At 41.6% G+C, this 24,183-nt stretch overlaps 1 protein-coding gene across 3 annotated transcripts in view; it reads left to right on the top strand.

Annotated features, from left to right (window-relative positions):
- Positions 1-2,077: 2,077 nt before the first annotated feature.
- Positions 2,078-24,183, top strand: part of FDX1 (ferredoxin 1) — a 31,160-nt gene continuing 9,054 nt past the window's right edge. For 2 of the 3 annotated variants that reach the window (XM_075592322.1, XM_075592321.1), the window contains exons 1-3: positions 2,078-2,342; positions 16,591-16,715; positions 21,086-21,215. In XM_075592322.1, the coding sequence (XP_075448437.1) occupies positions 2,209-2,342; positions 16,591-16,715; positions 21,086-21,215 (389 nt within the window). In that variant the 5' untranslated portion in view covers positions 2,078-2,208. The remainder of the gene's footprint in view (positions 2,343-16,590; positions 16,716-21,085; positions 21,216-24,183) is intronic. The other variant, XM_075592320.1, reaches the window with a different exon arrangement.

The raw sequence follows: 24,183 nt of genomic DNA, 5'->3' as shown, positions 1-24,183 counted from the left end.
CACGGATCATAATGGCAGAAGAATAAGGAAGTCAGATCCAAAACATTATTTGTAGGGTTCTCCACGTTGGGAGTACCCGTGTTTATTTTCTTGAAATACCTCATGTGCCAATGTTATGATAACACTGCCATCATATGTGCTGTTTCCCATGTTGTTCACCGCAGGATGGTGCTGCTAGAGCTAGGTCCAAGTGGGGACCATTAGATTCCATCAGAGGGAGAGTGTAGCCCCCTGTAAACAGCACAGGCTATACCTATCTTCCTCCTACTGTGGTAAGTCCTGTTAGAGAAAGGCACCAGTAGTAATCATGGGTTTCCCCCACTTCAAGCCCTGCTCTGATTGATAGATGCGTGCCCCTGACTCTGCTGCAGGCACAAGACAGAGGGGAGGTACTGCTGACATCATGATGGGTGGGGCTAAGCCTATTTAGCAGCCCATTCCTGTAAGTGACAGGTCTGTCTATTCTGGAGTCTACGAGGAGTGGACTCTGGAAGTCTGTCCTGGGAGTGAGAGGAGTATACCTAGCTCCATCCTGGGAGCAGCAAGAGAGAGAACTCTTGCCTATGACTATTGGGGAGCGAGCCGAGTTCAGGTGGACCAATACCCCTCATCTCGATGAGGGGGTGATGGGGAGAATCCATCCCCCACCCAGAGGATACCCTCTGAGGTGGGCAGCGGGGTATTGAGGCCCCAGCCCAGTCCATCCTGTCGGAGTGTACGCTTGGAGGGAAGGAGAGGAGGAAAGGCCTGTACAGATTGGAGGGCCGTGTGTTTTGGGGACATTGCTGTTGTTGTTGTGGCTGCTTGCCACTACGCCTGCTGGGCACTGCTCGACCCAATAGAGAGGCATTACCTTTTTACCAATGACTGTTGTGTGATTTTGGAGCATCCACCCTGGGACCAGGGGTCACTCTTCTATACAGGTCCTACCCCATACCCTGGGAAGGTATAGAGGATGGAGGAGCTGCACCACCACTGAAACCATGGAGGCTACTACCCCAGAAGCCTGGTCCTGTGATCCCCCACACCACAGAGGGAGACTCAGGCCCTCCTGTTCCACACAGGTACGCACCACTCAGTACATGTAATCCGCCCCCACGCACCCTAGATATGTCAGATGAGTCTAAGGGGGGGGGGGGGGGGGTTATAAGGGATATATATATATATATATATATATAATGACAGTTGGAAAAAGTGAAATCAATCATTGACTGATATCCATTATATACATAGCTATTACCAATGATTATATATAATAAGGAGTGTATAATGTCTAGATAAACACTATTTAAAATCAAGTAAATGCCAAGGGAATCTCTATAAACAATTAAAGAAATTGAAAAAATGAGAAAATATATATACATGCTACACTAAATGTACAAATATTGTAACTGACAAGGTATGAATAGGACAACAAAATTGTAAAACATGCGTACAATATATAATCAAGAAGAACAATTCATGCAACTCATCAAGAGAATTCCTTAAGGAATCCATAAGAAAATTCATAAGAAAATTCATTGAAGATGAAAATGTATATGAAAATATATATGAAATCCAAAGTCCAATATATGAGATCTAAATATATAAAATATATATTAAATGTATATTAGTAAAATAATATATAGATATATTCAATAAAGATATCATAAATGATAATGCTTTTAATTATTTGGATTTTGGAAATCATATCTACATCTTCATATGTATACCTGTGACATCAATCTGCCATGTACCTGCCCAAGTTTCCAGTCTATCCAATCAGTATATAAGTATGTGTGCATTTGAGCGTATCATTGTACATGTGTGACATGCAAATTTGTGTATATCAGTGTGTCTGTGTTTATACTATCTGTGCTATCTATAGCTCTGTGTGTTGATGTGTACAGTATGCACACCAGTGTAGCTCTGTGTGTATCAGTCCCTTCTAGTGAATCTGTGCAGCGGTTAAAGAATATCTCCTTTGCTGCCAGATGAACCAGCATTGCTGTTGAACCCCTTGCAGGCTCCCCCGGCAGAAATAATAATAATACTGTGCATGTAATGGCCCAGCGCCATGTCCCATGCCGCCCCCTGCCGGTGCAGACTGGGTGAGCAGTGGGTCAGGAGCATGGATCCGCCTGCGCACCGCCCCCTCTTGTGTAACTCGCCGCCGGTAAACTTGTCGTGTTCCGGTAGGCCGGCGGCTCTGATACCTGCAGCACAGACATGGCCAGCACCGCCAGGCTTCTGGTGTTTTCTCGCTGCCTGCTCGCCGGCTCCAGGACCGGGTTTCCCGCGGCGACTAGGCCGCTGCGGCGGAGGCCGTGCTGGGTAGAGCCCGTGCCGGCTCGCTGCTTCAGGTTAGTGTGTGTATGCAGGGGCCCAGCACTCACCTTTATCAGTGGGGGTCATACAGTGCAAAGCACGGGCCTGCTGTGCTTGCCATACCAAGTAACACCTTGCTTAGCGCAGGTCATAACATTGCTGTGAGTACCTGTGCAGGGTCACCCTCTCCCTGGTGCAGGATCACACACACGGAATGGCTTGTCTTATTAACCTCTCCTTTTTCCTCTGTGAGGGCTCATACATTGCATTGCTTTGGATTGCTGCATTTTAAAACTTGTCCTCAGTGAAGCTTTCTCTGTATTACTTTGCTCTCGGTAGCTGCTTTTTAAAGGCGCCTAACCATTTGATGTTTCTTTTTAGTAAATAACCCGATTGACTCACTATGCAGTGTAATTTGGGGCTGGGGGGCAAAACATGACATTTGCACAGTAATTTGTTGTTATTTTACAAAAGCAACCTGTTTGGTCCGTATGTCTTGTACAAGAACAGTGACCCTGCTGTAGGTTTTTTTTAATATGTAGTGGTACAGTGCAGTCCCCTTACATTTCAACTGCTATAGGTAGTGTTGAGTTAGGCCATTATGACCCTTGTCGCTCCCTGTATTTCTTTTCAGATAGGAGCAGCGACTCAGTGAGTCAATACACTGACTCTGACAACAATGACACTGAGTTTGAACAGGGCAACCTGGTTTAATTCCCGGTGTCCGCTTCTTGTGACTTGGGGCAAGTCATTTTATCCCTGGGCCTCAGGCACCAGATTGTAAACTCCAGACTTTTGTCGGCAACATTTCTACGTACGGCGCTGCGTACACTGCCAGCGCTATACAAGAAAAAGTTATTATTGCAATAGTCACTGTGGTGTATATCTGTCTGGTCTCAGATTAAGCTCTTGCAGGCTGCTCTAGCACTGATGGTATTTCTGGACTTCTCAGATTGGACAGGGCAGGGCTGCGCAAAATGGGGGGTGGGCGGTTGCAGAGGCTGCGCTTTTCCCCAATGTATTTAAATTAAATGCAGGGGGATCGCGTGAAGCCTCTGCAACTTCCCTTACCTTGTCTTCAGCAACGTGGCGTCAAATGACGTATGGTCACGTGACCCCTAAGCATCATTTGATGACAAAAACAAGGGGAAGGGGGGGGTAGGAGGCAGGGGGGCGCAGAATGAAAAGGTTGCGCCCCCCCCCCTGGAATAGGACACAAGGTAGCTGATATACATTGTGTTCTGTGCGACCCCAGTAAGTGGATTTGCTTCTACTTTGTGATCTTATCACATTGCATCCTTTATTCTTGCTGGGGAAACACAACCATAGGTTAAAGTTCAACTTTGACATTTTGTTTCATAGTTGTTAGGTGAGTATGCATTAATTACATGTATTTTATAAACCAACATATGGGCCCTTTTTTTAGACCCAGATGTATTAAATGGTGTTAAGCTTTTAGCTTGCTTAAGTTCCATTTTAAATGAATAGACGTTAAGGTGTGCTAAACCGGAACCTTTTATAGGGACTTTGTTAAATTGACATGGAGTCTCCACACTGCCATACAATTCCTAACTGAGTTTTAGTTAAATAACATTTTCATTTTGTAAGATTAAAAAACTTGGATTTGGGCCCAGTATTGGGTGACTCCTCATTTGGCAGACCTTTCTCACCAGGACGCCTCAGGTGCTGAAGCGAGATAATTGCCTGTGAAGGTGCTGTTTCTGTTCATGGAGGAAGCAACATGGCCCCCGTCCGGTGTCAACCAATGATATTGCAGCTTTTTATTGGCTTGCGGATCCCATGAGATTGGGTAGACATATTTCCCATGGAGGGAACGTTAAAGACTGTAGCTGTACCTGCGTCTGTATATATATCTCAGGAACCAGGGGCATACACTTCAGTACCGAAGGCCTCCCAGGTTTCCTCCCCATCCTTTTTCCACCCGTTGGTGGCTCTGTGTCAGTGTGTGTGTGTATCTGTGAGACACACACGCTTACCCCCTTTCCTCCCCCCCCCTGACCCCCGCCACTGTGTGATATAAGAGCAGGATCCTGGATCGCTCTGACGACCTCAGACCTTGTGTGCCTCTGCCTCCTGCTCTCCACTCCTACACACTCAACACTGTCAATCACCGCTGCGGCCGGTGAGCATGCCCACAAAGCAGCTTGGAAGTTGCAGAGCACGATTCAGTCGCGATGGTGACTGTCGGGTCGGCGTGGTAAATAGCACATGTGCGGGAATTTGTTCACTCCTGATTTTTAGTTACATCATTATTTATTCTGAGTCTGATTTGCGATTGTTGAAACTCCATTCTATAAGATTATAAAGAGACATTAAACTAGAATGAAACTTTTTTTTACTTTGACACTTTAGGCAAGAGTGGACACTTTCTTGTTGACACCTGTGTGCGCATCAACTGTGGTGAGGATTTGTAGCCTCCTCTTTCAAGTAATGTTTGATGCCCTGCTGCCATGTTGGAACTTTGGAATGTAAGAAGACACTTTAGCCAGGATTCTTAAAGCTTGATGCCGATCCAGCATTTTCTTTTTTTTTGTAATTTAAGTAAATTAAGCTATCCCTCTGAAAATCAGAAACATAGAATTTGATGGCTGATATGAGCTGCTTAAGCCGATCCAGTCTGTCCATTTTCCGATCTACTATAAAACCTCAGCCCCATTTAATCCTTGACTTTTACATATTTAGGACAGCCTTTTGTCTATCCCAAGAAAGAATGTTTGAATTCCCTTACCTGGGAGATTATTTCATGAAAGTGCTGAGATAAATTAGTGGTCAAGTGACATATTTCTGGGTTACATCTGCATTATTAATGCCTCGTTCTTTCTGTTTTCCAAAATCTGGTACTTAGAAGTATTTTAAATCTTATATTTTTTTAATGTTCATATGTAAATCTGGTGATTTAAGTTTTGGGAGAAGTTTGGTTTCCTCTGGCTACATGGGCTACATGTTTTATATGCAGAGGGAGGGTTTGTATGTAAATGGTAATTGAGGCTGTGGAAGCCAAAAAAGCTCTGATGCCAAAAAATCACAATATGTTTATGCAAGAGGAATGCAAACTGAAACTCGAATCTGGTATCGCTTAACTCGGTTAATTATCAGAACCGCACATTATGGGTTCATAGTCAGAGCTGAAGATTCTGCCACTATTTAGGAGAAATATATGGAGACTGCAAAGCATCAGACCGTCTTAAACCATGTGGGAAACATTTTTATTTGGAGAGCTAAATGAAAAGACAAAACAGAGACTGTAAAAGTTAAACCCTAGAAACGTTAATACAGTACGATGGTAAATCGCCTTATAGCAGTGGCCTTAGTGCTTCTGTAAATAACTCTGGTAGTACTAGAAACCAGTGTATTGAACGTTAATATTGGCTCTTTAGAGCAGCAGTCCAAGCTGCCATTTTAATTTTTTTTCCACTTTTAATATGTCAGTTCTCCTGTGATTGATCGGCAAAGATTCAGCTCGGGGGTTCACTAAGTGACTGTCAGTGCAGCAGAAGAGGACCAAAGTTCTTTGGGGAAGATCATGTGACCAGGCAGTCACTAGATACAATTGGTGCACTGCTAGAGGGTAGGGCTCAAAAAGGGGTGTGCCAGCACCTGTTTCAGAAGAGGAAGGGAATGTTACTTTGTAAATGGTTGCTATAGAAACTGAAAATGCTTGTTAAATTATAATACATAAAAAATGTCATTCAGAGTTGTTCTAAAAAAAATGCTACAAGTATTTTCTCATAGTACAGGCATACCCCGGTTTAAGGACACTTACGAGGAAGGACATATTCCTTCAATAGGACATACAATAGGCAAACGGCAGCTCACGCATGCGGCTGTCAGCACGTCCTGAACAGCAATACCGGCTCCCTACCTGTACCGAAGCGGTGCGCAAGGAGGGAGACTATAGAGCCTGTTACAAATGCGTTATTTACATCAGTTATGCATGTATATGACGATTGCAGTGCAGTACATGCATCGATAAGTGGGAAAAGAGGTAGTGCTTCACTTTAAGTACATTTTCGCTTTACATACATGCTCTGGACCCATTGCGTACGTTAATGCTGGGTATGCCTGTACAGAATTGATATATTTTAAAAAAACACGTAGGATATTGCTTGGTCTGCAGCTTTAAAAAGTACTTGTGGGCGCTTTGACCCATCGAATAAGAACTGAACCTTAATTCTGCAGTTCCTTTGCTATAGGTGAAAAAAAAATTTGGTGGGCATTTGTTCAGGAATAATGGAAGAAATAGGGTGAAAGGCCTGTTTCTATAGGGTATAAATTATAAGATGCACAATTATGAGTTTTCTAAATATACAAACGTCATCTAATTGTTACACTGCTGAATTAACACTCCTTTGTTCTGCAAGAATTGTATAGTTAAGCAAATACTGTAGTAACTTTTTATAATTTTCCAACCCTCAGTGACAATGTTGATCTAGGTTTAGCCTTACTTTTTTTATTATTTATTATGTTATGATCCTTTAATTCTTAAATGTGTTGTGGCAAATATATTTCTGTAGTAGAACAGGATGAGGGAGCGGGATGCGTGAAATATATAAAAAACAGAAAATATTCACCTTATATTATTCACCTTTATTCACAAAGTGCACTTACACAGTTAACCAATAGGTGTCACCATTAGCACATTATTCAATGATATATTTTTATTAATTAAGTAATAATCCCCGAAGAACAGGGCATTACTGGCCAATAATGCCCTGGCTGGAAGAGTTGAAGGCCCGAGGCGAAGCCGAGGGACTTTAACCCAGCCAGGGCATTATTTACCAGTAATGCCCTGTTCTGAGGGGATTATTAATATTATAGGCTAAATGTAGGCTTATTTCATAAATAATAGACACTTTTGTATAGTTATATAGATTTTTTTATTAAAATAAAATGGTAAATACATGAATCCACCTCTATATACTCTTACACTGCAGATATCTATATCCACACACTGCCGCCCCCTCTGTACACACACACACACACACACACACACACACACACACACACACACACACACACACACACACACACACACACAACACAGCAACTCAACACACAACACAGCAGATCTACACACACAAGCACAACTCAGCACCTCCACACACAAGCACACCACACACAACACAGCAGCTCAACACACAACACAGCAGATCTACACAAACACACAAACTGCTGCTACACACACACACAACACAGCACCTCCTTTCACACAGCACCTCCTCACACACAGCAACTCTACACACACACAAGCACACCACACACACACACGCACACACTGGAGCTCTACACACACACAACACAGCACATCTTCACGCACAGCACCTCTACACACAACACAACACAGAACCTCTACACACAACACCACTACACACACACACACAAACTGCTGCTACACACACACAACAGCACAGCACAGAGCTGCTGCTACACTCATAAACACTGCTGCTGTTGACACACACACACACACACACACACAGAAACTACAGCCAGAAACAAACTGCAGACAGACACACACTTGCTTTGCAGACTCCCTCTGTCCCCCCATCCCACCAATTCAACTGAATCTTTTCCGTTCACGGAGCAAGGGGGAGGAGTCAACCCATGGCTGATACTACTTAACCAATCCCCTGCCCTGTCTCAGAGCTGTTTCTGCTTTTAGACCAATCCCCTGCCCTGTCTCAGCTGTTCTGAAAGCTGATTGGCTGGAAATAATCACATTGAAATCAGCACTTTGCAAGCAGCTAAATTTCCGGGCATTACTGATTGGTTAAAATTCCGGGCATTATCCAGTCAGAGGGCAGGAATTTCAATAATGCCCGGAATTTGACTGCTTTAGCCTATAATTCACGGTACGGTATAAGAGCGCCAGTCCTGTTGTTTTTTGCATTACTTAAAAGATATTTCTGTAACAAGGTGTTGCACGCACATGTATTGGAGTGGTAAAATCACTACAGGAAGTCCTCGTTTTACGATGCTTCGTTTTACGACGAATGGCTTATCCAACGCTGTCCAATGCATCCCTATGGGCGGTTTTACGACGCCAAAATGGCTTATCCAACACTCTTACGACACTTTGCAAAGTTGCAACATTATGTCAATCAGAAGGCTGCAGTCAGGGAAATCATTCAGATTAGTCGGTATGAAGATTAAGTGGTGTATTTAGGCCCTTAAACATGTCTTAACAGTTTTATTATACAGTTCTGGATTCAATAAATAGAATCTTTACATCATAATTTGTGTGTGCTGTATATCTTATTGCCTGCGTAAAATATTTTGTGTATTTTAGTGTTAAAAATGCCTTCAGGAACGGAACCTTTCATTTAAATAGTGTTCCTATGGGAAAATGTGATTCGCTTTACGACACTTAGTTTTCCGACGCCATTTTGAGTAATGCATTGTGTCGGATAACGAGGATTGCCTGTATTAGTAAGCAGCAAGAAACTGTATTTCTTTACATCGACAACAAGCGATCTTCCGATACATCAATATGTACTCTTCATTTCAAGGCACATGTTTCCTGCTGTATTCACTCTTATCTTGTTATATCCATTGTACCAGGTTCCCTCCATTCTGCATTATTTATGTTGCCTTGCGATAACATTTTCTCCTGGATGCACCAAGCTCTGCTTGAACAATTGTTCATATATTAAGTATACATATTATGAAGGTTAAAAGAGTCCCAGTTTAATAATTACAAACATAAAAGAAACGCATGGTTACACACACGTAGTGCAGTTGCAGCATCCATGTTTATTTTCTCTTTTGCAATTTTGGAGACTAAGACCACGGATATAGTAGGCGTGGGCGCCTGTCAGCCGAGCGATCTGTGGCTTGGGAGCCACAGCGACGGAGAGTTCACCCTCAGTGGCTGAACCGCCCACGTCACGCAGCCATCTCGCGACAAACACAAAATTGTTTGTCTCGCGAAAAATCGGTCGCACTTCACGCGCTCTATGGCGTGCCTCAAAGAGGTACGGCCTTTCATTCAGATAAAATACTTCAAACACAGGGATTGCGTGGTTAAAGTGGCAATTATATACAAATCACATTTAGAACAAAGTTCATGTTGTGGTTCATCTTTGTTCCCCAACAATTTTTCTTTCTTTAGCAAATCATTTTAAGTTATATCTTAAACCCAGTTTATCAAAGTCTGTATTTCAGAAATGAAAAATTGCACCAATATAGTAAATAAAAACGTACAGATGGGTTATAAAAAATCTTTTAGAGAGCTGATCTCTGGCTTTGATGTCCCCTAAAGAACATATAATGTACAAGATATTTATCATTTTTATATTGGCAACATACAGCAGCATAGGGACATCACTCGGTTCAGAACAGCTTTTTAGTAATACTGGTAAATACTTCAAAGTAAATCGCAGGCGCACACTTGGTAACAAGTAAAAGAATACAGTGCGCAACTAAAATAAACCACTAATACTATGAATAACTAGTGTAAATATAAAACCACCCTTGTATCAACCCTAATAGAGTGAATATTAAGTGATAACATAAATAGTAAGTATCATTGGGCGGGTGCAGCTGTATCAACCGAGGTGGCTCAGCACTCCGACAGCACTAGACAATGAGACAAAAAACAACAGCGTAAACCACAATAGTGAAGTAAATCAAATTAGGTTTAGTGTATAAAAGGTGAGTATTCTGCATACATTTAAGGTGGAAGGCTCAAATGAAGCCTTAGAATGGCACTTAGGCTTGTGGCAGAGTCACGATAGAAGTATCAATGTGCAATTCAAAAGTTCAATGCACAAAACTAAAGCGCAAGTTGCATATAGGCTAGATAAGCATTGAAAGCATTGGAAACTTTGAAACAGTAATCCTACGCGTTTCGTGGCTAAGAATGCCACTTCATCGGAATAAATCAGCACCAGTGGTCAGAGACATTTAATGAGGGTGTATTTAATGTCTCTGACCACTGGTGCTGATTTATTCCCTGATGAAGTGGCATTCTTAGCCACGAAACACGTAGGATTACTGTTTCAAAGTTTCCAATGCTTATCTAGCCTATATGCCACATGCGCTTTAGTTTTGTGCATTGAACTTTTGAATTGCACATTGTTACTTCTATCAGGACTCTGCCACAAGCCTAAGTGCCATTCTAAGGCTTCATTTGAGCCTTCCACCTTTGGGACCATCTCTGCGCAACACACATGCGCAAGGGACCTCCGTCATCATTCGATCCCTAACCAACGAACGGAGATGCTGCACTGCACCCTGGGTCTGTGATACCCCCGCCCCTGAAGGGAGCTTCCATCAAGGAGATCCGGCCTGAAAGGAAAACGACACCTGCAGTGTGCCCCCTGTACAAGTCGTGGAGTTGACGTCACGCTGCCAACCGCTGGAGGGCCTGCTTCATCTACTACAGCTCGATCGTGTGGTAACCTGTTGTGTAATTCTACACTATATGCTAATGACCTATCTTTTAAATGTACACAGAATACTCACATTTTATACACTAAACCTAATTTGATTTACGTCACTATTGCGGTTTGCGCTGTTATTTTTTGTCGCACACTTGGTAAATTGTAAGTTTATGTTGTAAAATCTGCATTTTGGGACCTTAGAAATCATTAGATGCAAATCATTTTATTTTAAATAAGTGTGTGAAATGTCTGTTGTATTAAAAAGGGTCGTATGATACTCAATTTCAACACAGTACAGGCATACCCCGCTTTAAGGACACTCACTTTAAGTACACTCGCGAGTAAGGACATATCGCCCAATAGGCAAACGGCAGCTCACGCATGCGCCTGTCAGCACGTCCTGAACAGCAATATCGGCTCCCTACATGTACCGAAGCTGTGCTCAAGCGGGGAGACTATAGAGCCTGTTACAAATGCATTATTTACTTCAGTTATGCACGTATGTGACAATTGCAGTACAGTACATGTATCAATAAGTGGAAAAAAGGGAGTGCTTCACTTTAAGTACATTTTCACTTTACATACATGCTCCGGTCCCATTATATACGTTAATGCGGGGTATGCCTGTAGTTGGTATGTTGTTTGTAGAGATGGTAAACATAAGTGGGCACAAAAGCCATATTCATTTCTTGAAAAGCCGCATTGCATTCCATCTTATAGTAGGTAACAGATTTGTGTTTAGTCATAGTTCAAAATCATGTTCCAGTCACCAGGACTAAAATAATTGCATAAAAGTGAGAAGCCACTGGCTTACCTAAAGTAAGTACATTATACCAAAAGCCACTGGTTTTCAACCCTGTTCTTTGACCCACAGGCATCTCGGACAAATTGCGTACATTGAAATAATTCTCTCACTTATGTTATGCATTGTATCCGTTAAGCAGAATCATAAGCGTCATGACAATATCATGAGATATTAAGTATTTTAATCAATCTGGGACTTCAGGGGTTAATGTGGTTATCGTTTGCCTTAAATACAAGATATTGGGTTTATCACAGGTCGAGACCATTCCTGGGTCTAGACTGATCTACAATGCACCTACTACACACACCACTGCGAAATGCTAAAAGAACTAGATTGGCCATCACTTGAGTCTAGTCGCAAAGTTAATCTTTCCTGTTTTGCCTTCAAATACTTTCTGGACTAGCTACCCGTCTATCTGAACAAGCTCCTCACCCCTACCACATGCAGCACTTATCATCTGAGACCTGCCTCCAAAGGACTGTTCATTGTCCCACGGTTCAACAAAGTATGCGGCCGCTCCTCCTTCTCTTACCGTGCACCCCAAAACTGGAACAATCTACCGGAGAGACTCAGTCGCCACCAGTCTTAAGTTCTTTCAAAACTAAAGCTGTGTCTCATTTTAATCTGGTCGGTCTGTAACGGTTACATACGCCTATAACATATATTATCTCTTACTGTGCATGCAATGTCTTGTATATAATGTATAACCATGTTCCCTTAATGTAACTATGTATTTGCCATCATAACTCTGTGCCCAGGAAACGAGAGGTAACTCTCAATGTATTACTTCCTGGTAAAACATTTTATAAATAAAGAGGGCTTCATTGGGTGGGGGGTATAGAGGTGCCTAAGACAGATAACTGTTTCTCCTGCGAAAAAATGCATTAGGCTGTCACATTTTATACGTAGGCGTGTATGTGAAGTACACAGACGCAGCCGTGAACATGGCATCTGTATAAGTATTAGAGAAATTAAGTCATGAGGCCTATTTTATTTTAAGTCAAAAGAGGGTTTTTTCCCCTAAGCCATAAAAATGTCAGCGAGCCGATTTAGTACAAAAGTCTCACCCAGGTAATATGAATTCAACAAAAGGTGTGTTTGGGATCAGACAGGTGAATTTTCATCTTCTACCCCAGTGACATCTATGACATATGGTAATCTACTGTATAGTGATTTCTGTGTTATATTTGATAATTTTATAGTAAGAAACTGTTCTGCATTTATTGTAACTATGTTCTTGTAATATTTTTCTGTAATCTAAAGCACTTTATTTTTATATATTAAAACAATCTTTAAGTATTGCTTTGGGGCTCTGAATGAACTGTTGCACGCTTTGTATTTAAATTTTTGTGCGTTAAACGCCTAGTTTTTCTTTAACAAGCAGGGACATGAGACCCTGGCAGATATCTATTAATTACACATGTTTGCATATTTCTTTGCTTGGTGGCAGCGTATAGATATGATTGCATTGAGTGAGGGGTTCGTGTTAACTCATTGTATGTATGTCTTTATTTATATAGCACCATTAATGTACATAGCGCTTCATAGCAGTAATATACTTGACAATCATATAAATAATACATAAAGGGGAGAAGTGCTTCAGACATAAAAGTAACATTTAGGAAAAGGAGTCCCTGCTCCGAAGAGCTTACAATCTAATTTCTTGGTAGGGAGAACGTACAGAGACCGTATGAGGGAGTTCTTGTAAGTGCGTCTGCAAGGGGCTAGGGTTAATGTATGAAGGTGTTAATTGTCAGCCATGGAGCTACTCATATGGTTCCTTAAGCAAGTGTGTTTACGGTGGGTCTTAAACGTGGATAGAGAGGGTGCTAGTCGGATATTGAGGGGAAGGGAATTCCATAGGTGTGGGACAGTCAGAGAGAAGGGTTTAAGGTGGGAGAGGGGTAGAGAGAAGACATCCTTGAGCTGAACGCAAGACTCGGGATGGTGTATAGCGAGAAATTAGGGCTGAGATGTAAGGAAGAGCAAATGAGTGTAAAGCTTTAAAAGTGAGGAGGAGAATTGCGTGAGTGATACGGGATTTGATAGGAAGCCAGGAGAGGGATTTCAGCAAAAGAGATGCTGAGACAGATTTAGGAAAATATAGAGTGATTCTGGCAGCAGCATTTTGGATAGATTGTAGGGGAGAAAGGCGAGAGGCAGGAAGGCCAGACAGCAGGACGTTACAGTAGTTGAGACGGGTAAGAATGAGGGTCTGTCAGAGTTTTTGCAGTCGAGCAACAGAAAAAAGCGTATCTTTGTAATATTGTGGAGGAAAAAACTACAGTTTTTTGCTACCTTTTGCATGTGATAAGAGAATGAGAGAGAGGAGTCGAGTTTGACCCCCTAGGCAGCGTGCTTCGGCTACTGGGTGAATGATAGTACTTCCAACAGTAATGTGGAAAGAGGAAATAGGGCCAGGTTTGTGAGGAAGTATGAGGAGCTCAGTTTGTCGGCGGAGGGCCATCCAGGATGATATAGCAGAGAGACATTCAGAAACTTTAGTCTGTACAGCAGGTGTAAGGTCAGGGGTTGAAAAGTACATTTGTGTGTCAACAGCATAGAGGTGATATTTGAACCCAAGAGCTGTGATTAGGTGACCTAGAGAGAGTGTGTAAAGAGAAAAGAGAAAGTACCTTGCCGGGGTGAAAGGTGAGTTGGCTAGAGTAGCTGTATGTATTAACCCTGGTTGCTTATCTTAGTCACTTGCACACAGGTGTGCTGTTCGTGACAGGTGATATATGGGGACGGATTGTGAGGAGATATTGCTCATTTGAGAGACCTTTGCGAAGGTGAAAAGTGGGAGCGCTATAGAGCTGTGTATTAACCCCTTATCCCGTATGCAGGTCACATGCTCACAGGCGTGCCGTACGTGACACTAAGTACCTTCTGATCTTGAGTGGAGCATTTTCTTAATGCGTGATTTGTAAATGGTATCTTCTGTAATACTTAAACTTGGCCCTTGCTGAGCAGCATGCCATGGGCATAGTTTGATTCTCCAAGGTATACTTAATTAAAAAATTTAATTAATTTTTAAGTACTCGAGACTCTGCTTAAGGACTTAAAGATATGGCCCATATTTACTAAGCAGTCTTCTGCCAGAAGACTCCTTCCGATAGTGGAAGACAATGGAAGGTGTCATCCAGTGCCGGAAGTTCTCTTATGGCAGAAGACTAAGTCAAGTCATTACAAATACATCTCTTATTTTTTTAGAAATTATGCTTATTAATAAAACAATTGGTTTGAGATTGGCAAATTATCAGGTGTGACTTTTCATATAGCTCTGCAGTTAAATTCTCATTCGCAGTTGGTTAGAGACTCCACTGCTCCTCCAAATCAAATCCTGCAGGTTGCATTGGTTAACATGTTAAGCTTGTCTTCATCTGAGGAGTGCTGAATAATTTAGTCAGTTATGCATGTATAGAACACGGCTGTGTGTTTTTACCTAAAATATGAGTTCTTCTATTATGACAGCAACAATAATACATGTACAAACTAAATTATATTTAAAAATGTGCACTAGTTTCAATACAAAAATATGTCTATAGCAGATGTGAAATGGTTGAGATCATTATTTTTTTTTTTTTTTGTGGGTAGTAATTTGTGGTTTTATTAGCCGTATGGTACTGGAAATACCAGTTACTGTAGTACGAAAAGGTTAATTACTAATTATTCTGATCTCTCTGTAACCGCACCTACCTCACCACCATCTTCATACAGTGTTTTACACCAGGGGGGCGCAAACTTTTTTCCCTGCGCCCCCCTGCCGGCTGTCCCCTCACTCCCGCGCCCCCCCCAACCCCAACGTACCCTCGCTCCGGCGTAATGACGTCACGTTGCCATAGCAACGTGACGTCACATGACCTCGCAGCGTCATTTTGACGCCGCGTTGCCATGGCGACGCCGGGAGGAAGCCGCCGGAGCCACGGGTAAGTATGGTTTACAGAGGCCCTGCAGCTCCCCCGGCACTTAATTTAAGTGCCTTCGGGAAGCGCGCGGGGCCTCTGTAAACCCCGCGCCCCCCGTCGGCAGTCTCGCGCCCCCCTGGGGGTCGCGCCCCACAGTTTGCGCACCGCTGTTTTACACTACAGTAAAATGAGGCAGTCTTTTTTTAGGCTTCGGCCCCAGTTTTCACTGTAGCATGCGCACCTGGCAGGGTGGCGGCGCATGCACGTGTGGAACCGCGGTCTGTGGTGAGCTGCAGGAGATTGGGGCGTGGCAGGGGGGGGTTGCAGGAGTGTGGCCATGACCTCACGCGGCTGGTTCTCCCTCATTGGTTGAATCGCTGGGAGCGTGGCCTGCCCTCCGTCGCAAGTTGTAAAGACAATTTTGTTGTCTTTGCAAAAACTCGTTGTAGAGCGCGGCTGCCAAATGCGTGCCAAGGTACATAGTGGGCCCAGCCCCATTCAGGGGCGGTTCTTGTTCGTGCAGCGTGCGCTGCAGCATTTACTGGGGTCTTAGCCGTACTGTTATATTGAAGTTTATGCAAAAGTTTCATTATGTTTTTGTTTTCCCAGAGTGTTTGAAGGTGGGGCGGGAAGGAACTTGGTATATGCTAAAAGGAACGGAGTTAGGGCAGAGGTTCTCAACTCCAGTCCTCAACATTATCCCATAATGTCTCATAAGGGCAAAAAATAAGTCCTTCTTGATTCCAAATATTGGCCATCAGATTGCTCCCTGGATCATCATCCTTCCCATGTTTACTTATTTGGTATATCCCTGTATACCTTTCCTTTCTAAAAAAGATGTCCAACTTTTTTTTGAAGATATCTATTGTATCTGCCATCAGTCTCCATGGGTAATGAATTCCATATGTTAAATGCCCTTACTGTAAAGAAGCCTTTCCTTTGTTGCTTGTGAAATCTCCTTTCCTCCAACATCAATGTTTCACCCTGTGTCATTTGTACTGTCCGTGGGATGAATAGTTATTTCCAAATCTGCTTGAAGTTAACTTTCCAAACTAGTTATGTTCTCTTGGTAACTCCATAACTTCAGAAGATGATATCAGACTATTCCTCCTGAAATATCTGTGCCTTTGTTAAATAAAAACCTTTTTTTTTTTTTTTTACATTTTAGCTCAGAAGATAAAGTAACGGTCAAATTTATAAACCGTGATGGAGACACGCTTGTAGCGGAAGGAAAAGTTGGGGAGTCGCTGCTTGATGTTGTCGTAGAAAAAAATCTGGACATTGATGGTTTTGGTAAGTATTTTCCATTTCACTGAGATTTTTAGTGAATCTATTTGATAAATTTAAAGAATAATGAAAAATGCAATATTCAATAAGTGTAGTGTCAGGCACATTGTCTACTTTTAATATTCGATTGCATACCTAAAACTTATGCTGTCATCTAATTTAACATGAGTAGTTTAAAATGTCAGAGGAATATACTGTATTCTCTGCTTACACCAGAAATCAGAACACATTTTTATTACATGGGAAAGACGTGGGTTTTATAATGATTTGTAGTTAAGTCCAGCTGTTAATACTTTGCAGCATTTCTTATGATTTGAATATCTCTATATTATTACGGAGATGCAAGAAAACACACCTTAAAGCAATAACCCCCACACCCGGCTGTTTTGTTTGGTTTTTACGTCCCCTGCTTTTCTTTCAGGATGGGAATCGGCTGGTCCTCCATAGGTGAACAGAGTTAATTTTAGCTCTGGGGACCTTCCGGCGCCCGAGATACAGATGTAGCAGAATTTCTTGCACTCGCTGGCGCCTTGCTGCAGGACGTACACACTGCCCCAGCGAGGGAAGCTGACATTTTCTTGAAAAGCAGAAGAGGCTAACATGCTATTTAACCTGCGGGAGCACGTTCACGTCTATTAAAATTGTACTTACCGGTGTCTTTGCTACTCATGGTAAAATAAAATAGTCGTTCAAATCTCCTGCATCACATTGGTGGGAGATTTAATGGCTATTTTGTTTTCGCAGGAGTGGCAAAGACACAGATAAATACAGTTTAACCCTCCTGTAGGAATCAGGAAGTAATAGTGTTACTTCACCGAAAAGTATCTCAACTGCTTGGAGGTCTCCAGATGCTGATATTAACATGGCTCAGCTTTGGAGGACACCTCTGTTCCTGTCTTGTAGAAAAAAAAAATTAGGGTGGTAGGCAGAACATGGGGGGGGACTGCTGCTTTAATATTCTACACGTTTAAATGAGACATGCCAAAAAGAACTGAAATACAGATTCCACATGTGGTGGTAATGTTTATCTTGAGCTGTTTGTATATATGTGAACAATCTTTCAGATATTTGGGGATGTAATGGAAATTGCTGTGTTAATCACCAATATCATAACAGAAATAATTGTTGTTCTGATGCTGAAGAACAAAGCGGTTACTCCCAGCATGTTATAGGCTAACAAAAAGCCTCCTAATAACAACAGAACAAGGTGCGACTGACCAGTAGCCATAGCTTGGCAGTATCCTGCTGTTTGTCCCTTTTTCTGTATAATTGCAATTCAGATGCATGATGTTGCTTTTTATCCCAAAGTGGCCAAAAGGTGTCACTGCTGCTCTACATATAGACCGTTTTGTGTGTTTTACTGTATATCTATTACAACCTAAAATAAATCTACATTTCTCTAGAACCAATAGAGGGGGTGTGTGTGTGTCTATATTTAGGAAAGTATTGACAGCGACTGTAATTAAAAAATTTTTTTTAATCTGGTGAAGTATTCTTTGACTGGAGGTTTTCCTGCTAATGTTTGCACTGGTGGGTTGATGCCCTGGACTTTAAGTTAAAATGTTTGGCGATTGCAATGGCTTCAATTAGCGAATTTACAGGGTGTCTGGAAGGATATATACATTTGTTTGATACAATTTGATATATTATTTAGAGGACTTTTTAAAAATAATAATTTTTAAATCTATGGGATACATGTAATAAAATGGCAGGGAATATTAAGTATTTTAATCAATCTGGTGCTTCATGCGTTTATGTGGTTACTGTTTGACTTAAATAGAATTTCTTGTATTTTTATGATTGGTCAAGACCCTTCATGTGTCTGTGCTTATCTACAAAGAGGGCTTAATTGAGGGGCTGTCACTGTTGGCTACTAAAAGTGAAATGTCTGTCATTTAGAAGGCTATATATAGAGTCTAGACGATAGCCAGATCCTAGGCTGACAGCCTTAAAGAAAACTGTGACGTTCTTGAGTAATCACTTGTGTATTCCAGAGTGAGGTGATAAACAGGTCACCACTTATTTGGAGGATTAAAAATGATATAATGTGATGACATCTATTCTGAATAGTAAAAAATTGATATCTGTCACCGTTGCGATTAGACAAATCGAATCATATACCTCACACTGCATGGGTAAGAGGTACCAAAGATAGATAACTGTTTCTCATGCAAAAATAGACGACGTGCTGTCAAATGTTATATTTAGGCTTGTATGTGAAGTACACAGACATTAAGGGTGAAGATGGCATCTGTCTTAAGTATTGGAGAAATTAAGTTTGTGAGGCCTTTTATATATTCAGTCAAGACTTCTTTTTTAAATATATATATATATATATATATATATATATATATATATATATATATATATATATATAAACGTTTTAAAGCATTTTTGTTTTAAGCCATAAAAATGTCAGGTGAGATTATTTACGACAGGGATTGGTTTTATGTTTTAATGCGGAAGAAATAGTGCAGAAGTCTCACCAAGGTAATACATGAAAAATCAGAAATCAACAGGTGTGTTTTGGGATCAGAACACATTAATTCTCCTACTCCAGTGACCTCTCTAGGACAGCACCTATGACATATGGTAACATACTTTATAGGGATTCCTGTGTTATGTTTTATCCTTTTTTATTTTAAGAAACTGTTCTGCATTTATTATAACTGTATGTTCTTCTAATAATCTTTTTATGTAATCGAAGCATTGTATTTTTGTATATTAAAGCCAAACTTTAATAGGTGATGGTTTGGTCTCTGACACATTTTTCTACAACAGATTGTGTGTTAATAAGTGCATAGGTTTTCGTTATTAAACAGGGACCTGAGACCCTGTCAGATATATATAATTACATATTTTATCATATTTCTCGGGTGGTGGCAGCAGGTAGATAGGATTGCAATTGATTGAAGGGTTAATATGAACTCATTGAAAGTGCCTTGCGCAGGCAACAGGTGAGTTGGCTAGAGTAGTCTAAATTATTTTAGTGGACGACAAGAACTTGTGGACATGTCTACTATGTAACGATTTAACACTTGACAGGTTTGGGCCACTAGTTCGTTTCCAGTGGATTCTTGAGCTTTATTCCTCATTAAATGTATCACTATGTAATTTCCCTGTCTGTGTAACTGTTATTCGCATTGAACTTTCTATAGTAGGTTATAGAAGTACAAAATAGTTTAAAATATAACAGAAATACAATGAATTTTAAAAAGCAACATCTGCTTCTTGTTTGCTTTTAGTAATTTAATTTCACTCGTCACCTAAGAAATAAAAGCACTACATTTGCCAGGCTTACGGTATGTCAATTTGTTTTGTATTTTTTTTATTTATTTTTTTTAAGTGTGATCAGAACACAGTCACAGAACTGCAATAACTGATCTATAAATGTTTTCTTATGCAAACTTTTAAAATCAATTTCTGCTGCTGAGAAAAAAAATGGCACAGGCGCACTAAGTACAGTAGCTAATTAATTTATTAAAACCCTATTAGGGTATTCGTGTACACTTAAAACCAAAAGTAGGCATAACACAATCTGCAAATATGATACACACACTGAAAGTGAAAATAATATAAAATAGACTTACAATTGCCCTTAACACATAAAGAGAGGAGCCGGAGAGCTTTGGTAATCAGCTAGATGTAGTGGAAAAAACACGGGTTCGGACCCGATCTGCTCACTCGCACTGCAGGGACATCCTCACTCACGCCAACTCTAAGAACTGAAAATCCACCGAGCAGCTTCACGTGACCTCTACGTGTTTCGCACGTAGCACTACCGATTGTAGGTACCTCAGTGTCTGAACATCACCCTCCAAGAGGAGGTGAATGTATAAGGCTGAGCAATATATGTAAATTTTATTATATTCACACCAGGGAATTTGTGCACCCTTGTAGTAAGGTAACTACTGTATGATACTGGCTTTTAGCCAGCATTTAATTGCACTGCTTACAAAAGCCTATGCTTTATTTAACCCCTTCGGGGCTTTCTCACATTTTTCACCAGTCCATGGGACAAAAATGACATATTTTCAGTGTAGGTAACTGCAATCAGTTATGCCTTGGCAGGGCTGCAGGCTTATGACGCTTTGGCCAAAGGGTTTAACTAAATAACCCTTTTTCATGAGATTATTATTTTATTTTAGCCTAATTGGTAGGAGCGCAGGAATCGTTCTTTTGTTTTTCTATATGTAGAGCCTATCTTTTTACCAGCAGCAGACTTCTCTAGGGAGGAGCGCGGTAATATGTAGTCTTTTATAGAATATACACAGATATACTCTTTACACTTCGCCTTCATTCATGATCTGGAAAAAATTGTTTTACCCAATGTATGCAAAGGAACATATTTAGAGCATATTAATTTTATTTTCTAGGTGCGTGTGAGGGAACATTGGCCTGCTCTACCTGCCACCTAATCTTTGAAGACCATGTATTTCAGCAGTTGGATCCCATCACTGATGAGGAGATGGATATGCTGGACCTTGCCTATGGACTCACCGAAACGTAAGCCGTACAATTGAATGCGGTATTGCAGCCCTAAGCACTATATTCACTAACAGATTCTATAGATTAAGTGCACTGGCAAAACTGCACAGGGAAGCCGTAGGGAAATGGAAGTATGAATGAGGGGGGAGGCGAGGGTCTTGTTGGCAGTCTTCCTGTGCGTTGAGGGGTGGGGGGGGGGATGTGGAGGTGTGACACCCTCGAGTCCAAAAAGGGGGGCGCCCCCTTTTTGATTTTTGCGGGCAATATCTCCCTGGGGTCTAATTAGTGTCCACTGTGACTGCAAAAGGCAACCACAAGGTTATGGAGGCTCCAATTTTCCACCAATATCCTGTAAGCCCTCCTGTCCATTGTGAGGCTCAGAAGAGGTGACTGGCCAAGATCAAAAAAGGGGTGGAGTCCCCCTTTTGATTTTGGGAGTGTTCGAGCCCCTTCTAAATGCAAAATGTCCCTGGTGGATAATGAAAGAGCTAGAGTTGGGCTTGGGTTAAGATTTACAATTAAGGGTTTGGGTTTAGAATTACAGGAGCATTACGACTTGAATTAGTGGTATGGTTTTTAATGGGGCTAGGAATCGGTCTTACGTTAATGTTTTGTGGGGAGTTGGGTTTTATTTTCATGTAGAGAGAGTTAATATCTTGGGATTATTATGTTTGGGCAGGACTGGATAATATTTTTAGTTGGGTTGACGGTTTTGGATAGAGTTAATGTTTTGGGAATAAGTTAAGGTTAATGCTTTAGTTTATGTTTGGATTTTATTTTCACCTTTTTTAAGGATTTATTGTTCTGATTTGGGTTAAAGTTGGCAATAAGTTTAGGACATTGGTCTGTTTTATAGATAGGATTTCGGTTCTCCGTACCAATTTAGTTTTCAGATAGGAATCAAATGTAAAGTTGGGGTTTGGCAATCATTACTTTTATTATTAGTTTTTTCTTCCATTTTCAAGGTCAAAATCCAGATATTATTATTATTATTCTATATTTAGCAATACTTTATTTTCTTTTTCTCCCCTTTATTTCCGTTATATTGCCGATGATAAATCGTAATATTTCTGGGTTATCTTGATTTCACATTAATTTCCTGGATAAATGTACCATGCAAAGGAGTGACCGTAATATTCTGAGAAGCACATTTTCTACCATTAAGTGTCTAAATACGGTATACAGATGCAAGACCCATTATTTGAAATTTGGGCACACAGTTCTGGGCGTTTTGCATAAGCCATAATAAATGTGTCTGCCATGATAAATCACCCCATAACTGCCCGCTGAGTTCAAATCATATATATATTTTTTTCTTTTTAATTCCTGGATACTTGCGCATTATAAGTTTGTGCGTATCTACCGTTTGAAAATAAGGACTCTGAATGCAGTTCTGTTGAATAGTTTACATTCTATTATTCTCAATAGGTACTTCATAAGCCGTCGAGGCTGTGTAAATTGCAAACAGAGCCCCAATTGCCGAAATGTAGTAACGCAAACTTTTCTGTAAATGGAGTAACTATCGCGGGATTGTTTTATAATTTTTTTTTAATGTGCCCCCTCACCCCCCTGTGTTGCTGCACACTAGTTACTGTGCGCAGCAGGTTGATCTCAATCACATCTTAGGTTAGTGAAATATACAGCAATCTGGTTTAGTAAGGCTTAGGCCTCAATTATACTAAAGAGATGCAGGGTGGCAGTGCTATCCTGTGACGTCACCCTGCGCTGCCGCCGAGCGGCATCTTGATTTATACCAGGGAGACAGAGCAGAGGAGACGTGGTGGCGGAGGCGTGGCCATGAGCGGTTCACCCTCACTGGCTGAACCGCTCACGTGACACGGCCGTTGACAGAGGAAAACAAATTTGGAAGTCTCTTCCCCAGCCGTCCGCTTTGCAGACGCACCGCGACCGTCGCCCTCGATATGAGCACTTTAATTGTAGTTATGCTAGTTGTTTTGGCGCTGCGCGGGTTTTTCGGTATCACGGCCTTAGAGGGTGTAGTCACCGCTGACCAGACTCATAGTAACTGACAAAGCTGTAGGTGGTTAGGCCTTCTTTTGCCCATTCAAATATACAATAAAATACAAATTAAATTAATACATGTTTTACTTACCCCTGCCAGGATGAAGGCTGTCTCTCCTCCTCCTCTTCTTCCTCACACATGGAAGAAAGGGCCGATGCCCAACCATTAAAACACCAGTAACCCCCGTAATTTAGAGTTACTGGTGTTTTAATGGGGTGGGTGAAGGGTGTACTGTAGCGGCCTCAGGGTTGGTGGTTTGGCCTCCCAGGAGGGTTGTAGGGGGGTTAACCTCTTAATTACCGTTGTGGTTGTAACTGCGATGGTAATTAAGGGGTTAACCGCTGCCCACACAGGAGGTCTAACCACCTTCCCCGGTGCAACTACCCCCACCCCCTTCACCACACACACAAATGGGCAAAAGCAGTAGTAGCCAAATTGCTAATAGCGCTTTTGCCCATTTGTGTATCCAAAGGGAAAAAAAATACACAATACAATTAAATTGACATAGCAATACTGTATATTAAAATAAACGGTAGGCAACAAATCCATTGACTGCCACTGTGGTTATCTATGCCTTCAACAACAGATGATAACATTGGCAATCAACGGGCAGCTTTACCGGGATGAAGATTCATCCTTCTTGTCCAAATGCGGCACCAGCAACTGTTGACCCACGAAGCAATGATCCTCATCTTTAAGAATGGCATGATGCACAGAAGTCCACGATCCTAGGTCAACCACCCACCCTGGGGCAACTACCCCCTTCACCCATTCCCTCTATCCCCAACAAACCAGGTAAAAATAATTGTTTGAGATACCCCGTATGGGGTGCTGGTATCACCTGCACGTTTAATTCTTCCGTGTCACGTGATCGGGACATTTAAACTTGCAGGCGATACTGGCACCCCATACCGAAGCCGGTAACTCGGGAAGTAGGGGGTTTCTGAACCTGAAATGAATGTG

This window comes from Ascaphus truei, chromosome 3 (assembly GCF_040206685.1).
Source record: "Ascaphus truei isolate aAscTru1 chromosome 3, aAscTru1.hap1, whole genome shotgun sequence".
Classification (NCBI taxonomy): Eukaryota; Metazoa; Chordata; class Amphibia; order Anura; family Ascaphidae; genus Ascaphus; species Ascaphus truei.
Note: the sequence above shows the minus strand (reverse complement) of the source record. Positions and strands in the feature narration are given on the sequence as shown.